Source organism: Zeus faber, assembly GCF_960531495.2.
Source record: "Zeus faber genome assembly, chromosome: 21".
In the NCBI taxonomy this organism is placed as follows: domain Eukaryota; kingdom Metazoa; phylum Chordata; class Actinopteri; order Zeiformes; family Zeidae; genus Zeus; species Zeus faber.
The window spans coordinates 4,465,990-4,487,944 of NC_137208.1; the positions used below are offsets into that span (position 1 = coordinate 4,465,990).

At 42.3% G+C, this 21,955-nt stretch overlaps 1 protein-coding gene across 1 annotated transcript in view; it reads right to left on the reverse strand.

The window, feature by feature from the left end:
* The window catches only part of lrmp (lymphoid-restricted membrane protein), a gene marked incomplete at its 5' end in the record, with an annotated part of 55,541 nt that extends 34,662 nt beyond the window's left edge, over positions 1-20,879 (reverse strand). Inside the window, 13 exons of the mRNA XM_080022329.1 lie at positions 1,698-1,791; positions 3,547-3,611; positions 7,202-7,261; positions 7,567-7,623; positions 8,392-8,469; positions 8,607-8,657; positions 9,128-9,245; positions 11,052-11,210; positions 12,129-12,204; positions 12,292-12,350; positions 15,270-15,450; positions 16,966-17,076; positions 20,228-20,879. Of these exons, the coding sequence (XP_079878455.1) occupies positions 1,698-1,791; positions 3,547-3,611; positions 7,202-7,261; positions 7,567-7,623; positions 8,392-8,469; positions 8,607-8,657; positions 9,128-9,245; positions 11,052-11,210; positions 12,129-12,204; positions 12,292-12,350; positions 15,270-15,450; positions 16,966-17,076; positions 20,228-20,879 (1,761 nt within the window). The remainder of the gene's footprint in view (positions 1-1,697; positions 1,792-3,546; positions 3,612-7,201; positions 7,262-7,566; positions 7,624-8,391; positions 8,470-8,606; positions 8,658-9,127; positions 9,246-11,051; positions 11,211-12,128; positions 12,205-12,291; positions 12,351-15,269; positions 15,451-16,965; positions 17,077-20,227) is intronic.
* Between the last annotated feature and the right edge of the window lie 1,076 nt (positions 20,880-21,955).

Below are 21,955 nucleotides of genomic sequence, written 5' to 3' on the forward strand. Positions count from 1 at the left end.
AGAAAAGTCTCTAAACATGTTATTAATGTCTTGCGGGGTAGGTTATCCTACCCTGTGGATCTTTGACGGCTGTAATAAGTGTTTTTTCCTCTATTGCGTTTCAATTGATAGGCAAGAACTTTACCTGATTTGTCAGATTTGTGTCTTTTCATGGATGATATTATCAAGTTGAGATGTAATTGTCCGGATCTCATTTCAGATTTGGTCATTGGGTGAGTGGGCTTGTTGGGAGTGCAAGTCTTTTAATTGTTGTTGTTTGGCATTCTTGTCCTCTCTTTTACTTGTGAGTGGAGAATGTGCTCTATTTGCGTGTTAATTGGCATACCAGGGTAGCTGCAAAACTGCAATCAGTGAAGTAAATCCATATATTGACTCACAACCTTGGATATTAAAACTTTGGACTGGGACATTTTGATAATCACACTAATCAAACTTTTTTTTTTTTTTTTTTTTTTTTTTATAAGGTCTTTGACTCTTTCATTCAACATGATACACAATGTTTTGTAGATCAGCGGAAAAACAAATCCTATTTAAATATCTATTTACATATAAATGGGTCCTTCTCATGAAACCACCATAAAAACATTTTCCGAAATTAACTGGTACACATTTACAGAGAACGTGAAATAATTCATTAAAATATTAAAGTACACAATGCCCTACTTAGTTATTTTCAACTATGAGATTATTTTAGTGTAGAAAAACTGGGTCTCAGTCACGGGTCATGACGCGGCAATAGACCCGGGTTATTAAGCGGCTCCACCTCCAATCGGCTCTAATGTGAAGAGGACACCCGGGTCGACTTGCTAATTTTGGCCCCTTTACCTGTGTGATGCTATGCACGTTGACATTCCAGACGTTGGCGCGTAAAACAGGAATATCCATGTATCATTCCATACCCCATTTAGAATCCAAAATCAGAGGTGAGACTTTTTTGTGGGTGTGGGGATCGCACCGTGGGGACCACAGCGGAGAACCCCCACGGTCCGAGCTTCTCCAGCACCGCCACAAGTCGGTCACCACTCCCAGCTGCCGAAGGACCATGAAGCATGGATACTCCACACTGCTTCTACTGTAGTGTTTGGTCTTTCATGAACGATCAGATTGTTTTGAACGGCTCAAAATACTTTTGCTGCCAAGTTTTACAGTTTTATGTTTGTTTAAGGTGCTGTATCCTCTGTCTTATTCCCAATCACACTGGAACCATGACACACCCCTTTCCCAACGTGTTTGTGACGTTGAAAGTGATGCACCGGAAAAAAAACGGCATTTCTCCTGGCAATGGGAAGGATGTCAATTGCCTATTTTAGTGGGTTTACTCGCTAATTTTGGTGTGAAAATGGTATAAGTGGGCCATATAGTTGGCATTGTGTACTTAAATATTTTAATTAAAATTATTTAGAATTCAAATTAATTTGAATTAATTAATTTTAATTCATTTGGGACATATAGTTGAGTTATTTTCTAGTAGTTTCATGAGAATGAGAATTATAATTTAGAATATAACATTTCATCCATAAAACTGAAAATGGGGAAAAAGCGTTTTGGGGGCTGCATACTTTTTCAAGGCACCTACATATAGCTAGATAAATACCAGAGCCACTCAGACAGAGGGCCAGAGAAAGTGAACAAGTTAGAGAGTCAGAGACTGAGCAGGACAGGGATAAAGAGAGAGCGATGAAAAGAGGAGTGCTGACCTCCAGTGGTGACTGTGCCAGAGCCAGCTCTGTCTGCAAAGACCCTGAGCTGGTCTGGTTCAACCTGTAGGCCACGGATAGGGACAGACCAGGCCTGCGGTGGCGAGAGGAGAGAGGGAGAATGATGGGACATATTGAAAGAGGAGAAGATGGTGAGGATGGAATCACGGTAGATCAGAAATGACAGTCCAAAAATGAAGTTTTAAATGAGAAGGTTGGGAAAAAAAAAAAGGTAAATGGTAGAAGTTATATCATATTGAGACACTCATAAGTCACTCAAACACAAAAAGTTATTGAAGCACAGTCCATAATCCACAAATTTGAGGATATCCAGCCAAGAATAGGAAAAGAACAGAAAAGTTCAATTATCAATTTCTTACGATAATAAAATGTTATAACCAAAACAACCCAAATTATAGCCAAACGCTGGAGCCTGACATGTTTTAGTCAAGAAAATTTCGACATGATCTGCAGGACCTGTCTCAAGACCTAATCTACCGTCCTAGACTGGTGGGAGTGGTTTTACAAAGCCAGAATACAGCGATCAGCCACAACATAAAAAACACCTGCCTAATATTGTGTAGGTTGCCCTCGTGCCGCCAAAAAAGCTCTGATCTGTGCAGGCATGGACTCAGCAAGACCTCTGAAGCCCATGGATCGGGCTTGCTGTTCCAGCACATCCCACAGAAGCTGCATTGGATCGAGATTTTTGCAGCGTGGCAGGGAGCATTATCCTGCTGAAAGAGGCCACTGCCATCAGGGAGTACCGTTGCCATGAAGGTAGAACATGACGGTACCTGGTCTGCAACAATGTTTAGTGAGGTGCTACGTGTCAAAGTAACATCCACATGAACGCCAGGACCCAAGGTTTTCCAGCAGAACATTGTCCAGAGCATCACTCTGCCTCTGTCGGCTTGTCTTCTTCCCATCATGCATCCTGGTGCCACCTCTTCACCAGGTAAACAACCCACATTCACCCAGCCATCCGCATGATGTAGCAGAAAACACGATTCACCAGACCGGGCCACTTTCTTCCATTGCTCCATGGTCCAGTTCTGACTCTCACGTGCCCATTGTAGGTGCTTTCGGTTGGGGTTGACAGGGGTCAGCATTGGCACTCTTACCAGTCCAATACGCAGCAAGCTGCAGTGGACCCGTGTGTTCTGACACCTTTCTATCATAGCAGCACTCACTTTTTCACCACTTTGTGCTACAGTAGCTCTTCTGTGCTCCCCACACGCATTAATTAGCCCATGGGCACCCACCGGTTGTCCTTCCTTTTCCTGCTTCCAACACATCGACTTCAAGAACTGACTTCACTTGCTGCCTAATATATCCCACCCCATGACAGGTGCCATTGGAACCAGATGATCAATGTAATGCACTTCACCTGTCACTGGTTTTAATGTTGTGGCTGATCGGTGTATGTAGTCTACCAACCAAGACTGGTGAGTGGTTTACTAACCCAGTATAGTCTACCATCCTCGGATTCGTTTTTTCTAACCCACTAGACTGGTCAAGGGCTGGATATTGCCAAAAATGTTATCACAATATTTTATTTTCTATAATTTTCACAATTTTTATTATTGTGCTCAATTTACAGTTTTAAGTGCATTCTCATGGCTTTACATTAAACACTAAATAAACAATATCTAAACAAAAGATAAATAAAATATATAAATGTGCTGTATATTTACACACATTTAAATATATAATCGTCCCCTGAGAACAATTTGAATAGTTCCTGAATCTTTGCACTGAGTATATGTGGGGACGCTTGGAGCAAACCAAGGGACTGAAAAATCACGGATTCTTTCCTCAATCACTCTCCTTCAGTGGTTTCACTAACCCAGCTATGTCCGGATGCATCAGCTGCACCTGGTTCTCCAGCTTGATCTTGTCGGCTCGCAGCAGCTGGAACAAAATTGAGATGAACTGAGATAAAAGATTGGCACCAAATGAAATGTTCAACACAAGCGACCGTTACCTTGACTTTGGTGCCTGTTCGTTTAAAAAAAAAAAAAAAAAAGCACAATACAAAAAGGACCATACAATCTGAGCTTTAGCACGTTTACTATTCAGCACACACATTTTGTATGAATGACAATTTGTGATAAGTTATATATCGTCTGTATTCCCCTTTTTGGAAAATTTGAATGATATAGTAAGAATCACCCACAACATTAAAACCACTGACCGGTGAAGTGAATAACATTGATCATCTGGTTCCAATGGCACCTGTCATCAGGATATACAGATGTGGACAAATTTGTTGGTACTAATACAGCTCATTGAAAATGCTTCATTCCTCCTGAAAAGTGATGAAATGAAAAGCAATTTCCTCATGTATACCTGCATGCCTTTGGTATGCCATGGAGTAAAGCAAAGAAACTGAAGAGAGAAATTATTGCTAAAGAGATCAATTATATTCTAAAATGGCCTGGACGGATTTGTGTACCCTTTGATGAAAAAAGAAGAACCCACAATTTTCTCTGAAATAACTTGAAACTCACAAAAGTATTTGGCATCCATCATTGTTTATTCCAGACTTATTCGAAATTTGACTTTGCTTTTGATTTATGATTCAACACAATTTTTTACATAATAAAACAAATGAAAATGGCACAGACAAAAATTATGGGACTCTTAACATAATATTTTGTGGCACAACCTTTAGAGGCAATCACTGCAATCAAGCGATTTCTGTAGCTCTCAATGAGACTTCTGCAGCTGTCAACAGGTAGTTTGGCCCACTCTTCCTGAGCAAACTGCTCCAGCTGTCTCAGGTTTGAAGGATACCTTCTCCAAACTGCATGTGTCAGCCCTTTCCATAGATGTTCGATAGGATTCAGATCAGGGCTCATAGAAGGCCACTTCAGAATAGTCCAATGTTTTGTTCTTATCCATTCTTGGTGCTTTTAGCTGTGTGTTTTCTTGTCTCCTTGGCTCTTTTTCTACCATTCGCACTATCCTGCTGTTCAATCTGGGGTCGATATTCCTCTTGCGGCCGCATCCAGGGATGTTGGCTACAGTCCAATGGACCTTTAACTTCTTTGTGGTATTTGCAACTGTAGTCACAGGAACATCAAGCTGCTTGGAGATAGTCTTATAGCCTTTAACTTTAACATGCTTGTCTATAATTTTCTTTCTGATCTCCTCATACAACTCTCTCCTTTGCTTTCTCTGGTCCATGTCAGTGTGGTGCACACGATGATACTAAAACAGCAGAGTGACTACTCTTCTCCATTTAAATAGGTTGAATGACTGATTATAAGATTGGAGACGTGTGTGATACCAATTAACGAAAACAGTTAGTTTGAAATATCACTATAATGCAATTATTTATAATCTTTTCTAAGGGGTACCAACAAATCTGTCCAGGCCATTAGAATATAATTGATCTCTTTAGCAATAATTTCTCTTTTCACAGTTTCTTTGCTTTACTCAATGACACACCAAAAACATGCAGGTATACATGAGAAAATTGCTTTTAATTTCATAACTTTTCAGGAGGAATGAAGCATTGTTTCAATGAGCTGTAAGGGTACCAACAAATTTGTCCACGCCCGTATTAGGCAGCAAGTGAACAGTCAGTTCTTGAGGTTGATGTGTTGGAAGCAGGAATATGCAAGTGTAAGGATCTGAGCCACTTTGACAGGGACCAAATTGTGATGCTAAACGACTGGGTCAGAGCACCTCCAAAACGGCAGGTCTTGTGGGGTGTTCCCGATATGCGGTGGTCAGTACCTACCAAAAGTGGTCCAAGGAAGGACGACTGGTGAATCAGTGACAGGGTCATGGGTGCCCAAGGGTAATGGATGCACATGGGGAGTGAGAGCCGATCGCTGATAAAGTTAAGGCTGGCTATCGTAGAAAGGTGTCAGAATACACAACACATTGCAGCTTGCTGCATATGTAGCCACAGACCGGTTAGAGTGGCAATGCTATCCACTTCCGAAAACGTCTACAACGGGCACATAAGCGTCAGAACTGGACAATGGAGCAACAGAAGAAGGTGGCCTGGTCTGATGAATCAAGTTTTCTTCACAGGAAGAGATCCACCAGGAGGCACTATGGGAAGAAGGCAAGTCGACGGAGCCAGTGTGATGCTGTGAACAATGTTCTGCTGGGAAACCTTGGGTCCTGGCGTTCATGTGGATGTTACTTTGACACGTAGCACCTCCCTAAACATTGTTGCAGACCAGGTGCCCTCCTTCATGGCAACGGTATTCCCTGATGGCAGTGGCCTCTTTCAGCAGGGCACATTACCCTGCCACATTGCAAAAATATTTTCAGGCACTCCAAAACCCCCAGATCTCAATCCGATGGAGCATCTGTGGGATGAGCTGGAACAGCAAGCCTGATCCATGGGGGCCCCGCCTCCAACTTCCAGGACAGATTTGTGAGTCAGCTTCTGAGATGCTTCATGTCACCCTATGTGCTTAAACCTCTGTGAGGTAAGCACTGGAGGTAAGTTAAGGTAAGTGTCATTTAGGAGGATTTGAATGTATGTTAAATACAACAGACAATTCATTCTATGATATAATTATATAACACAGAATCGCAATTGAGGCGCCCCCCCTTGCAGTCACCTGCGCGAAACACCTCGTGTCGATTATGCACATTTTCTTCGTATTTTTAGAGCTTATTGTGCGTAATCACCGGGTGTCATAACATTTCACTGAATATACAGTAACCAAGACCGTATGTGTATGACAAATAATCTCTTGAAACAACCGGTCAGAGCTGTTTTGGTGGCACAAGGGGGAGCTACACAATATTAGGCAGGTTATTGCAACACACACACACACACACACACACACACACACACACACACACACACACACACACACACACACACACACACACACACACACACACACACACACACACACACAATGGAACCCATAATCCACCATTTTTGATTAGTTTCAGCTTCTACTGGGGAAACAGGGGGACACTGAACACCAGATCAGCCTTTATGTACCACTGTGTGTGAATAAAAATATTAAAAGGCTTTCCAGTTCCACAGCTGAACAAGCCATTCGTTTGTGTGGCAGCTGGATGCAAGGTTATATGATTTCCATTTGTTTGGCTTGGGGCACGATGTCCGTGCTGTATGTGAACTTGCACCGTTCACTGTTCGATAGGAGCTGGGTTTTCAAACCTCTTACCAGCCCAGCCAATGTACAGTTATTCATGACCTAGAAACAACCAGCTGGTGATAAGGAGAGAAATCTGTTTTTGGTCCCACGGTATGACTTCATACTATGCAACTAAAAACCCAGTACTGCCTGTACTACTCCGCCCTGCACAGTCTCCGGAGTTCGCTAAAAAGTTTGCATACCATGGTTTCTGACATAAAAAAAAAAAAAAAAAAAGTTCAGAGTAAAATGGCTTCCTAAATAGTATGCTAATATGCCATTTTGGACGCAGGAAAAAGTGCAGATCTCAATGGAAGCTTGAGAAGAGGTCCATTTTGTTCTGTGGGGTTCCAGACTGACCTCAGTGACAGCAGAGTATTCCTCCACCACAGCCTTGAGGTCCTCGATCCGTCTGCTCCTCTGTAGATGCACGTTAGTCAACAATAAGCGTTTTGGTTAAATGGAACTGGCGAAACTGTGGATTAATACTGTGGTTAATTACAGATTTGTTATAATTCATTTATTTATTGTTTGAAACAAGAACTTTATTTTTCTATCATTTGGAGTCAACCCGAGTGATCGGCATAAGAATCTAAAATATTTTAAAGCCTCAGCCGTGCCCCGTGGCAGTCAGACTTCTTAAGAATTAACAGTTAGAAAACAAAATGTGTAAACTCCAATTAATTATCGATTAATATTTCAATTCAATATAGTATTGAACCAACCTCTAGTATCATGCTTTCCTTTTCGGTGATGACTGTATCACAGGAGTGGATCTGGACCTGATAACAAGAAAAACAATTATAAACACTCCCCCACGCTCCGGACAAAATATGAAAAATGTATATGACAACCGTGGAATGTTGACATAAAATCTAAAGTTGCAAACAAACGCCAAGAATCAAGCTCAGTGTTCAACACAAACTACCATTATCAATCAATATCTAATTTAAGATTTCATTGTCTGGCTTTAAGATTTTATTCTGATTAGGTTTGCATCAGAAGGTCAGCACTGACTGGGTCAAGGTTCACAACATTCAGATTTTGGGTGTTGTGACTTGACCTACGTTCAAACGAGGGCCAGGCGATACGTCATTACCATATCCATACATGATATGAGACGAGACATCCTCTGGGATTTTTGCTATCGTATCGTTAAATGTTGTCCTTAAGGCCAAATTACAGTAAAGTAAAGCTGCTTTCTGACGGTTTTAGATGCCACAACCAACATCCACAGTGCAAATTATTTTTCCTCAAATAATTTTCAACTATTATATGAAAGCACCAATATTCATAAACAAATTGTGAAATTATCAATATTGACGTTTTTAATAAAAAAAATATTGTGATCGACTAAACAATCAAATAAAAAACAATGGAGGAAGGGAAAAACAAAAGTAGCCAAGAAACAAATTAAAAACAGCAACTACAAAAAAGAAGACAGATTTACAAAAGCAGAGAGACGGGCGGACGCTCTGCAAAACGGACAGCAAGCAAGAGAGGGAGACAGCAAGCGAGAGAATAAAAGGAAAGAGGACCAGCAACGCTACCTGAAGGTCAGCGTTAATGTCGCGCAGTTTCCCGATCCTCCTCTGAAGGTCGTCCATCTCCATGGTGACCTTAAAGTTCTGACCAATGTTACATGAGGAAGAGGAAAAAGAAAATCACAACCCCTTTCCTGGCTGCTCACGACGCGGTCTCATATTTCTGGTGTTTGGCAGATAAAAAAAACAAACAAACAAAAAAACACGCTTGTGTTTGGTACCTCCTCCTGAAGAGAAGAAATCTTGGCGATGAGACTCTGGTTCTCTCTGGCCTTCAGGGGACCAAGGGAGGAAAATCAGAATTTAAAAAAACGGCCAGGCTAATTCAAATATTAATTCATTGTGGCTTCAGGTACATATTGTAAAGGGAAAAAAGGTTGACGCGACTCAAACCTTTCTGCAATAACAAACTGTTACGAGCTTTCCCCTTAGCCCTTTGATACTTCTGCTCAGGAGACTATCTTTGTCCCGGTTTGTTCCTTTGGTTCTAAAGATTGGGGATCAGCAGATAACGCTAACGCGCCACAGTGAAATTCAGTTCTTTCTAATTCATGTTTCAAGGTTGAATTTGTCTATGCATAACATTAAAAGTGTCAGAGTACAGTAGCACTGAAATGACATTGATATTCATATCAAATCCAAAGATGAATTGCAGTTTCGGAGTCCGGACGCCGTTCAGACCGCTTGTGTGGGGTTATGGACACGACGCCTGATTTGACCAGGCGCTTGCCGTCTGACTCACCATGTGCTTGCTTTGAGCGGAGGCGCGTGCCCGGCCTTCCTCCGTGCAGCTCAGCGTCATCTTCATCTCCTCCACCTCCTCCTTCAGCAGCTTCTCTTTCTGGGCCAGCTGCTGCGTGCTGCGCAGTTGCGAGGAGAGCATTTTAGTTTTTAAATTCATCCCATCACGCCTGGACACCGTGAACATCCCGAGAAAGATACGGGGGTGGGCGAGCACACTCAAGGAGACACCTGACGGTATTGTACTTAAAGCTAGATTAGTTGAGTGAAGACACTGTGCAGCGGTTGGGAGCTACTGTGTCACCAGTCGATCCAGTGTTCTACTGGCTGGATGACTCCAGCAATGTGATGGGAGTCCTTGCTGGTCATGTGGATGACTTCATCTGGGGCGGTTCAGAAACCTACCCCGCAACAACCATCCCTCACCTCTGAAAGCTGCTTTTCAAGTTGGACGTGAAGAACACAACAGCTTCAGCTACATTGGAATGGAGGTTCACTCATTGAAGGATGAGATACAGGTACGTACGTGAAGAGTCAACAACTGGACATGCTCAAGTCAAAGATTGGCCAAATATTATGGGTGGCAACGCAGAGCAGACCGGACATATTGTGTGACATACTCATCCTGGAATCCATTACAAAGCATGGTACTGTTCAGCCTCTACACTGTGCAAACAATCTTATCAGAAAAGATGAGGTTTCAGCACTTGAAAAGATAGCTCCCTGAAACTGTTGTTGCTCGGTGATTCCTCAATGGGAAACCTTCAGACAGATGCACTCACTATAGGTGGACATCTGATCATGCTGATGGGAGAGAATGGAACATTCTCACTTGTATTCTGGCAGTCAAAGTTTCAGGAGAGTTGTCTGAAGCACTTTAAGGAGAGAGACTTGCAGACGCCATTGACTGTGCAGTTTCCTGAGCTACACTCTACTCAGACCTACCCACGGGTGACTGCGCACGTAACAATTCAAGAGGTTGATTTGTCACATACATATTTGCCCATTGTGTGTGCAGAACAGACAATCACTCTCTTCTTGATGCGGTCAAGTCCACCAAATCATTCACAGCAAAGAGTCTGAATCAGCAGCATCAAGGAGCTCATCCACTCTGGGACCATCCAGCAGATCATGTGGTCTGCTGAGGGCTCTCAACGAAGGTGGACAGCGACTTAACAGCTAAACAGACTAGACAAACACATTTCTACCATCAAACTATAGTCGTTAAAAGTTGCAGATTTAAACCCATGTATATCTGTTAAAGGTTTTAAACAGAAATTACTGTTTTTCCTTGAAACAGAAAGGGAGTTTGTTAAGCGCTATGTTATCCACTAGGCATGCGTGAAGGGCACACGTTCAGTTGGAATGAGGACATGGATGCTGCAGTTGTTATTGCTGTCGAGCACGAGTTTCAGTAAAGTATTGATATGAGCAGTTGTCGTTGTAGTTACTGAACCAACAGAGGGGATATAAAAAACATCTGAACCTGATCGTATGGCAGTATTTACTACTGTTGTCTCACTGTGCGTCTGTGATGTATATTTATTCACTTGTATACAGTCTGGGTGGAAAAGCTTTTCTGTGTTGCCATGTTTGTCTGGATGTCTGTGTTTACAAATTTGCATTTGTGTCCATCTGTGTACATCTATGAACGAGGAATGCACCGAGACACGTAGCTATCAGATATCAAGACACAAGGCTGAACAAAGAATACTAGTGTGGTGCGGGATGGTGTGGCTTGAGCAGCCACACCTGTCTTGGGTCAAGGTAATTGGGCCCAGGATCAGTTTTGCTGTACACCTGTTGCTTGTTAGAGTAATCAACAAGCAGCAGGTAAAATTTAGTCAAAACACTGGATCAGAACAACACTGTCATGCAACACTTCTGAATGCCATCAACATTATCAACAAGTGTGTGTGGCGTACACCCTGGCATGGTTGCGGAGCTCCTCATTTTCCTCAGCCAGCTTTTGGTTTGTGTCCTCCATGGCCTCCATCACCTGCTTCATCTTCCTCACTTCCTCCTGCAGCTTCTGGTTGTTCATCTGTAGGTCGGCCATGCAAAATACCAGTTCCGACGTCTCTCTGCGCGCGCGCGCACACACACACACACACACACACACACACACACACACACACACACACACACACACACACACACACACACACACACACACACACACACACACACACACACACACACACACACACACACGCTCTGAGTTCTATAGTATTGTGATTTGAATGCCTGAATTTGTGTGTTTACCATTTCAGAGACTATCCGCAATTCTAACTGCAATGACACCAAGTTGTATTGGTTTTCGGTATAAGAGCTTAAGTTTGATTGATGGTGAATGGTGGCCGTGTATAAATAGTACCTTGTAGAAATACATGCTATGAAATGGATTTGGTTGTACAATTTATACTGATTGAGTATAGATCAACATATAAAATATATTCAACCTGATAACAAGCAAAGACAACGCAGTAGTTTCAACAGTAGATTAAACAGTGCACTGCATTATGGGGAAATGCTCTGCACGTGTGATGGCAGAGTGCAATGTGCATGCAGGGGGTTGTTACTCCACCGAATGGGATGCTGACAAGTCACCTGAACATGTCATCGAGTGGTGCACTGCGCATACAGTACATGTAGAATGCACATGGAATTGTTGCAATTCAACTCATGTCCATTAAATGGGAAATATCATGTGGTTGTCATTTTTAGGTGCACACAGTACTCCAGGGGTTACCAGACTTTTCAAATGACAAGGTCCCATTATCACATTGTCTGGCTGATAACTCAAAGTGAAAAACAAGATCATATATAAATTATGTAAAATAAACTTCATTAGTGAGGGTTGATCCCCATGCAAAAGGGTCGCCAATGAATAAACAAACACAGTATAGTGTATACAAAAAAAACAAACACATTTACAACCAAATTTTGTTGTAAACAACACCTAACAGCAGGTGATTGCTGCTCATCCACACACAACTTACAGCTCCGCCCTTGTTGCATCTCCCCCGAAGGCCTCCAGACTGCCTGACGTCATGTTGAGCAGCATTGACCTCTTGGCTACAGACAAATGGACAGCATCTTGAATTATTTTCAACCACGCGTGCCGATAGGAGGTGAGGAGACCATGAGTTACCCGAGTCTTACCCGAAATGCTGTCTCGGAGTCTAACAGAGTCCTGAGTCAGGTCCTCTGCACACTCTTTCCTGGGGTGGGACAGAAAAACCCAATTACCGATTCACATGTCGGCAAGATCAACCGCAGCAACCATAACAGTTTGATAATCGGTTCCCTCTGTGGGTTTTTGAAAAGGCAGCCGTTCTGACTCTGTTGCTATGCAACTCATGAAAAGCTCACCAGGGAAAGCTCATCTGCTAAAGTTATCATGTTTAGCTTTCAGCAAAGCTATAAGGTGAAATCAGTAAAGGTTTACAAAGAAATACGTCGGAATCCAGAGTAAAGCTTGGATCACAGAAGTCTGGGCCTCTAGAGGGGAGCTCCTCCCACTTAAGACACGATGGATTAAGAGGCATATTAAGAATGGCTAGAATGCATAATCAGAGTGGCATTTTCAGCAAAAAACTTAACTTATATAATATTAACTTGTGTAAAAGGAGCATTATAGGTCATCTTTAAGAGAAGATGAATCAAAACATACAGCATAACATTTTTAAAAACAGGAGCATTCTTCCAGTAATAAATTGTCGATTTATTAATTAACAAATCAATAAAATCTATGGGATAGTACAATGAGGCTTTCCTGGAAAACACTATTTTTTTTTATTTGTAAAAAAAGGTTTAAGTATTGAACCCTTGGCTTCTTTTTCCAATGTAATCTCTTGATTAAAAATTTAGATGAAACTGCGTACAGGAGTCCCTCGGCGTGGTTTGTGCACTTCCATGTAGATGTCCAAAGAGAGAAACTAGTTTCCTGCAGCTCCACGAATATAAAAGCTACTTCTGAAAAAGGCGTTGACCCTTTAACCACAATATCATGTAATGGGGCCAGTGATCGCTATGACCACCACCATCAACCCAGAACTATATTTAGAAGGCGGACTGCTGCGAAGAGCCGTCACTTCCTCTGAGCACCCAGACAACAGGCTCTTCCACAAGGAGATTGATGAACGTACGAGACAGCAGCACAGACGCTATCGAGCCCGTGGGACATCGAGATGTTCACTGGGCTTGCACACAGCCGTCACCACTGGAAGATTTTGGGCAAGATTCCCATCCGACACACAGCTCGCCTACATAGTAACTGATTACATAATTCAGAACATACAGTCGTGGCCAAAAATACTGGCACCCCCGCACACAACCCAAAAAAAACCCCAAAAAAAACAAAGCAAAACTCAACATTGTCTCTAAAATGAGTTAAAATACACCAAAGTATTTGGTTGCCGCAATTCTTTATTTCCCTGTTTATAGTATGGAAACATTGTTTTTGAGTCAGAACTTACTATATCCTTTTAAATCATACAATAATGTAAAGACAAATAGCGTTAATTATTGACACCCTATGTGTAATATCTGGTAGCACGGGCTTTGGAGAAAATAACTGCCTTCAAGCGCTTCCTACAGACTTCAGTGAGATTCCTACACCTCTCGAGTGGCAGTTTGGCCGCTCTCCTTTTGCAAGATGCTCCAGCTCTCTCAGATCTGAAGGCCACCTTCTTCCAACTGCTGTTTTCACATCTCTCCACAGGAGTTCAATGGGATTTCGATCTGGACTCATCGCTGCCCAGCTCGGACCCGTGACCTTCGACTCAGACGCAGCTTTGAGACGGTGGGTGGAACAGTCTGCCCCCCCCCCCCCCCCCCCCCCATGCTCAGTGTGGTACACGCAGTGACACAAAACAGCCAAATTTGTACTTTGCTCCATTTCAACTGGTTGAATGAGTGATTAGATTGCAGGGGCCTGTGACTTACCACAGGTGAGTTCAAGGTGAATCACCTGCTTTAAATGCAATTATTTCTTGCAACTTCTTAAAAAAAAAAAAAAAGTGCTAATAATATTGTCCAGGCTATATTTTGGATTTCTGTGTGGAATAAGCTAGGGGTCAGTATTTTCTTTTCAGGTTTTTGATTTGTTCCTCTGCAAACCAAAGAAACACATGTGGATACCAAAATGGGTTCATAATTTTACAATTTTCCGGAAGAAAGTGTGTTATTTGAAAAAATAAGATTAAGAAAAAAAAATGCATGTGTGCCAATATTTTCTGCCAGGACTGTACGACTTTAGCAGGGAGCTGAATCACTTGAAATGCCGCACAGTCCATGACACAGTTTACAGTGTTTTCCTCTTGTTCATGTCAGGAATTAACTGAGAGGCACTACACTCTGGATTTTATGGTTAAGACGCAAGTTCTCCATGAAAACTGCATTTCCCTCAGGAGTCCCTTCTGACTTAGTGTTTTGTTCCTGACCTCTACCATAGTTCTACATTCGTGAAAGCCACTTAGCATGCCCGTAATAGACCCTGCAAATTCTTCTGCACCTACTTGATTTTTGTTTTGAAGGAACTAATATTTGTAATAAATAGAATCACTTCTCCTGCGAGGGGCGGGGGGGGGGGGGCAATCCCAACTAAGTCATACATCACAATATCTTTTGACGAATACCTCAATATATTATTTTACAATATTTTGGGAGTCTGTGCTGTCGTGAAACATTAAGGAGAAGGAATATTTTAGAAACGATCCTGAGTAATGTGTATATAATGAGCAAGTAAGTACAGTCGAGGTGTTGATTAGAACAGCGAGAACAGTCTATGAAGACCAGCAAACGACTTCACTGTAACGCAGCATTGAAGACGTTGAACTATATCTTGATACTACGATAACCAGGATGACAGGCGATATCTCGTCTCTTATCACAATACTGTATTGATATGACCCAGACCCATGCTGCACTATGCACTCCAAGGACACTTGGCAAATCCAAGTTGTCTTACTACCTCATGCGTTACACGGTTTCATTTGGATACTTAGGTAAGACCGATTGCAATATTAACGGCAAGATATATTAAGACAGGGGTAGCTTTAATTCTCAACTCTGGTTTAAAGCTGAGCACCCAGCACATTGCCAGTGGAGAAAATCAAACTAATGCGGTCATGCCGTACCCGTTGTTGCGGCAGTCGTCAATCCACTCCTTCATGACCGCGTGGTACGTGTCCAGGTCGATGGAGACGTCTTTGTGCTCCGGGTCCAGCATGTTGCAGAGCTCCTCCAGGCCGCTGTCCCCCGAGCTGCGGCTGGTGGTGTGGCGCAGGTAGTCGACGATATGGGAAACATACACTTTGCCTGGTGGAGCAGAGGGAAGGGATTAGAGCCTTGCAGAACATTACAGTTGAGCCTTGAGAGACTCATAACGGACTAGATCTGTTCGATACCGATTGTCATGGAGAGAAAAGGTTAGGTCAGGTGAGTCTACCCTTTTTGCATAAACCTTCTATTTTGACAAGAGCCTCATGAGAGCCGGCTGCATTAAACATAAACATAGGGGGGAAAAAATTCTGTGTCTCAGTTCAACATTGCAGTGTTGTGTGTAAACGGTAAAGAGGTATCACCTCCAAACACAAGTCAAAGTACTCATCTGCAATGCAAATCCTCTATAGATTATATTATTTATGTGTGACCAAAATTGCAGAGTTTTCATCTTCGCAGTCCAACCAGTCCATCACATGTGTTCCAAGACAGTGAGAAAGCTGAACCGATGAACCAGAAACACATTCACCAAATGACACTCCAAAAAGAATCCAAAGTTACGTTTCATCTAGGGCTGTACCTGACTCACAGGGCGGACCGACGTGCCAGTAGGCCAGTTCAAAGAATGTTGAACCCGGATAAAGCTATCTGAAACACATACTTTCGCGGTTGAGGTGTCGTTTAAACCGCTATGTCACAAGGATCTTGTTTAAATTTAATCTAAAATCGATCCACATACGGAGCAGATAGTGAAAAACAGAACAAATTCGACCGGAAATATTCAGTATTTCTGGTAAACTCACACGTGTCATTCGAAATTTAACAACATGAGATTTACAGTAAGACACTTTATGACGTCATCATTATTTACTATAAATCTACAAATTCAGAATGTCCAGTTGGACCGTGTCCATTGGGCGCCGTGGAATCGGTCCCTGTGTAGTTTTTAGAAATTAACCGATTTCCAATTTACCTGTATATTTATAAAGCATCTAACCTGGTAGATGTCTGTAGATAAGTTCAATTGATATTTTAAATCCGTGGCCCATATTACTTTGCCGGATTCATGAAAAAAATAGGAAATAATCCTTGAAATGTTGACCGAGCGTCCCTCGAAAACACTAATGTGCCACTCAATGAAGAGTTCAAAATCCAAAGGCGCCGTTGGATTAATTACCCACAGAAATATCACTGAAAATCTAAGAAAATAAAGAAGCCATTGTCCAAAAATCCATTCGTCAAGGTCAGTCACAATATTAAAAAAAGATTTTTTTAAAGTTCTGAGGAAACGAGACTAGCAACCAGGAGATGATGGACCAGATGGGAGCCCATGCTGCGTTCAAGAAAACTCGGAAAATCGTGCCGCGTTTCAGAGAACCCGGGAAACTGTAAAACACACCCAACACAACTAAACTGGAGCCTTTGTATTGCTGCCTGCAGCTATATTTTTATCTTTGTTTTTATTCCATTTGGATTGAGTGACAGCAAAAAACAAGAACATTCTTAGTTAAACCACATCCAAACTATTAAAAAGTCGAACATCTTTGAAAAGAGGTTTCCATTTCCCACTTGACAAATCTGACAGCAAAGAAAAAGTAATTCTGTTTGTACCTCGACGATGGGTGTCGCATGCGTGGAAAATTGTGTCCAGTAGATCCTCCTCACAGATCAGACTAACGTCTGCCATCGTCTCCTTCCTTGATTCAGAGGCCAGCGTGGATCCTACACACACGCACACGCACACGCACACTTACACTTACACTTACACTTACACTTTAGGGGCACATTTTGCCATGTCCATTTGTATTAGTACTTCACAGTTTAATGCCCATTTATCAAAGTTCAAACTTAAGACAAAGTGTGGTATGTACTAATTTCAACTATGGAGCTATAGCTTGCCAAAGCTTTATTTCGATGGATAGAACTATGGAACTATCTTTGGGTTATTAACTTTTTTATTCCTTCAATTTGCGCAATCATTTGAGGCCTGGCAGAAAGGAGAGAAAGAAAACAAAAACTAAAAATGCTTCTTTATGAATAAATAAACCAAATTCCATGGTGCAAGACGCTACATGCACGGATTTCAATCGGGGTACCCCACACCGCACGGCTCAACCAGGGTTGCTAAACAGAATAGACAAGCCAAAGTTGAAGAATCAATTAATTGTATAATGAAATTGTTAATTTTGACAGTATTTGTTACGCAGGCCTAGTCTTATGACTTTGGTGGAAGTGGACTTAAAATTGAATCTAATTTTAGTCATAGCTCATGAATAACGTTTATTGAAACAATCACTGACCAAATTGGACAGTAAAATTCAGCTCATAAAAAAAATACATTAAAGTCCACATTATGGTAGATGTCAAAATGTTTCGGTTTTTCAAGAAAAAAAAAAATCTTCACATTTTTTTCAACAAAGCCTATAACATTTAGGAGCTGTCTGTTGGAGCCCGAGGGTGTTTTGAGTTTGAAGATATAAAGTCTTTCATTTCTTTAAAGGTGCAGTGTGTGGAATTTAGCGGCATCTCGAGGTGAGGCTGCAGATCACAACACGCTGACAGCCCCTCCCCACGGCGGTGCAACATGGCGGCCTCCGTGGAAGGGTACCCGCCCGCTGTAGATGGAAACAGCCCATTGTGAGGAAACGAAAAACACAACGATTCCTATTTTCATGGGATTATACCCTAATCAAAACATACTTATGAATATTGTATTCCATTTCTGCTCCGTAATTTCTACACACTGCAATTTTAAATTGCAATCCATCACTGTCCGAGTTGGAAAAAAAGAATTCCGCAATGTCAACATGGCTGCCTTTCAGGTCTTGCGTTTGGCCGACCTTTGCATTCCGGCAAAGAACAATGGAAGCTACGGAGGCGCAAATGTAAATTGCAAATACTCGCCAATTGCCATTTTTGCTAAGGGTGTCAGCTACAAAAATTAGCTGGGACAGTAGCTCAGGCGGTAGAGCTGGTGGTCTAGTAATCTAAAGGTTGCTGGTTGGATCCCAGGCTCCTCCTGCTAGCATGCTGTAGTGTCCTTGAGCAAGACACTTAGACCCCTAATTGCTCCTGATGGCTGCGTCCGTCGGTGTTTGAATAATTGTAAGTCGCTTTGGATAAAAGCGTCTGCTAAATGTAATGTAATGTAAAATCAACTATGGGATTTTTTTTTTTTTTTATTATTCATAAAAGAACCTTACGGATTACCACTTTAAAACTCATCCTAACGCTGTCAAAACGCAATTACCGATAATCATTGTTCTGCATTAATTTTACTGTGTTGTTTTCTTGCTTTATGGTGTAGTAATCAATCTAAAAATAAATATACTGAGGACACAGAAATATCAGCAATTTAGTCGGCAAAAAAAAAGTTAAAAATAAATAAAACACCCAAGCTCAACTATATTGAAAATGAACATTAGCAAAGATGGAGAAAATGACAGGAGAAAGAGCAGCGGCATCAATCAAGTGTGATTAGAAAAAGGAAACCTTAAATCTCTGCACAATAGAACGAGATTTAGATGATGAATTGATCAGAAATCGTTTGGAAACATTGTGACTTTTATTGACTTCACTCAGTTCGGGTTCAGGTTTCCCCCCCATTAACAGAGCAAAGCAAACGCCGTCCCGCGTGTACGTACGTGTAGTAGGATTCATTGAGTTAACCACGAGGTAAACTGAAAGCAGAGTAAGTTGACATCGTGGCGAACCGAAAGTAAATGCTGTTTTACACACAGGGTTGATAATTACCGTGGGATATCCCCCCCGACGGACAGGAATTCAACACCGCATTTAATTGCGCTGGCGGCTCCACCCGCAGGTGTCGTCTGGGTGGCGACGTTTTTAATTGGACGACCGCAGCAACGCGCGACCAATGAGAAGGAGGCTTGCGTTCTCAAGGGAGAACCGACCAACAGGATTGGTTTAAAATGAGAAGATAAGTTTGCACGCGGTTTTATTTTTATTTTTTCCTTGAAAAAATAAACTAACTTTTTTTTTTTTTTGCGTGGTCATATTTTGACAAAATAATGCAAACATGAGAGCATACCTTTTTATATGCCAATTTTTCTTCTGGGGCCAATTCTATTTGACTAGTTTGTAGTAGTAGTAGTAGTGGTAGTAGTAGTAAAGTAGTCTTGTACCAACAGTTTCGAGTCAAAAGAACATAATTTGCATATTGTATAATCATCCCCCCATGGACATCAAAAAAGGCTTTACTGCTTGAAAAAATATATAGAATAAAAATAAATGCTTGATAGATACTTAGATTCAAGACTCTCTGCAGGTCGTAATTGTTAAAAAAATAAATAAACTGCCATTACAAAATGTAAAAAGGACAGTGTCTTTAAGTTGCATGAGTATGCTTTTTATTTTACTTTAGCTTAAGTTGACTAGTTTTACATGAACAACTACAATCTTTTCGTTGTCGTTTACACCATATGTAATGAGTTTTTCAACAACGCTTTTACTTTACGCTACAAGACTTGGTGTCTTAAGTTAACAGAGTTTGCAGGGTTTTACGATAAATAAAGTCACCTCATAGAACTTTGGTTCTACAACCCTAGTGTTTCATGGGGGTTATTATCCACTGGTTGGGGGAAAGGAAGGATGAAAGGAAGCTCCTTTAACTCAACGGCAAAATGTGGAAGTGATTAGGTTGGTGGCAGAAGAATAAAAAAATAAGAAGAATACTTAAAATATTAAGTACCCCCCTCAAAGAAGTTTAAGAGATGCAATATGGTAAGATGGCAGACATTTAAAATTTCAAGGTAGCCTCTAAAGTCAAAGTGCCTTGTTATTCCTGACAGTGTGACATCAATACCCCCATTGAGCATTACATAGGGCTGGTATCAGCATAGAGAGCCCCTACCTCCCTCTCCCAACGACAGCCTCTTGACCACCAGGGCCGGGTAGGGCAGCTCACAGTCCACCTCGCCTCCGGCTTCTGGCGAGCAGAAGTTGAGGTTACAGGAGAAGATGCTGTGGGCCTGGGCACGCGTCCGGGAGAGCGTCGGGATGCCGCTCCGGCCTTCGTCGTCCAGGTGCGAAAACTGGGCTTCTCGCGAGAACGTAAAGCGGGACGGGTCCTTGGTTTGTGCGGCCGGGGTGGAACAGTACCTTTGCCACGGCTTGCTGTCCCCTACGCCCCCGCCCCTCAACTCTCCCAGAGTACTGGTGATGGTGTAGGTGATGTTCCCCGGCGTAGCGGTTTTGTTAGCCGGCGTGCAGGGCAGGGCGGCGGGGGCGGGCGTCAGGTCCGACGGGGCCGGCATGTCGCCCCCCCTGACCCCGTCCCTGGCGCGCTCCCCGTTGTCCCCCCGGACGGCCCGCTTCTTCAGGATGGCTTCCAGGTTGCGCCGGAGGCCGCCCTGGGGGCTGTCGTAGCTGCTGGAAGACAGCTTGGGGATCTGGAAGGGCGAGTTGGGCTCCCGGTCACCGCGCCACTGGATGGTCTGCAGCTTGCGGCAGATGCTGTCCACGGGGTTGTGGCGACGCGACGGGTTCTGGCTGCAGTAGTCCATGCTGTCGACCGTCACTGGGCCGGAGCACCGGCTTCCTGACGCGAGGAGAGGCTGAGTTCTGAGGAGGAGACGTGCGAACATCACCGTAAGACACGGCACATTATTTCACTTTCTGGGTTGTTTGCCCTCATTATTAAAAATCCACGTTCCTTAACTGCGGCGGGAAACGACGAGCACAAATCCTCCCCAACTACAATGACTCCAGTGTCACTGGCCTTATGCAGAGTGAAAGAATTTACATGTGAATAAAACATGTCCAAATATTTGGAAGCAAATACAGTTTGTAAATGACTATGCACTACAGTACAACGCAAACATTATGGAGAGCTATCAACAACGGTGACCTTATGAGCACAAAAACCATCAGAGTAGCACAACAACAACAAAGTCTGAGTAACTAACTAACGACTTCCTGTTTGCCAAGCGGCTGCTTCCGGTCCATAGAGACGAGGGAGAACACAACATATAACAAAATGAGAATTACATGCAAGCCAAAACAATAATTATTAATAATATGAAAAGACGGCCATTTATATGAAACTCGCTTTTTAATTTACCGACTTTTTTTTCCCTCCTCCATTTAACCAGTTTATTTTTCCCCATTCCCACTAGATACGTCTGTTGCTAAGCAAATTAAAATGTCAATACATGGGATGTTTTTTTTTTTTTTTTTTTTTTTTTTTCTCCTACTGAAGAATACAAACCATTTCAACAAGTTCAAAGTCAGTGGATCAAACAAGTTAATATAAATATAATAAATGAAGGTGATGGCATCCCGTTAGTGCGCCCGACAGGACCCGTGTGTACAGTCAGATCTAAGTATTATCGGATGTTGATTTCAGACAAAGTTTCATGTATTTATCATTTATACACTCATGCTGCAGTCACAGCCTAATTATTCTGTAATGTTGTGGATTAATGATTCAACAAACACTATATATGCATATAGCTCATTATGACTATAATAAAGTTGCAGATCCATCGCACTATGCAGAGCTGTGTTTTGTTGGAAGCAGTGTTGCCATGATAACATCCAGTGGCAGGGACTGGAGCTGAAGTTAATTTATATCATTCAA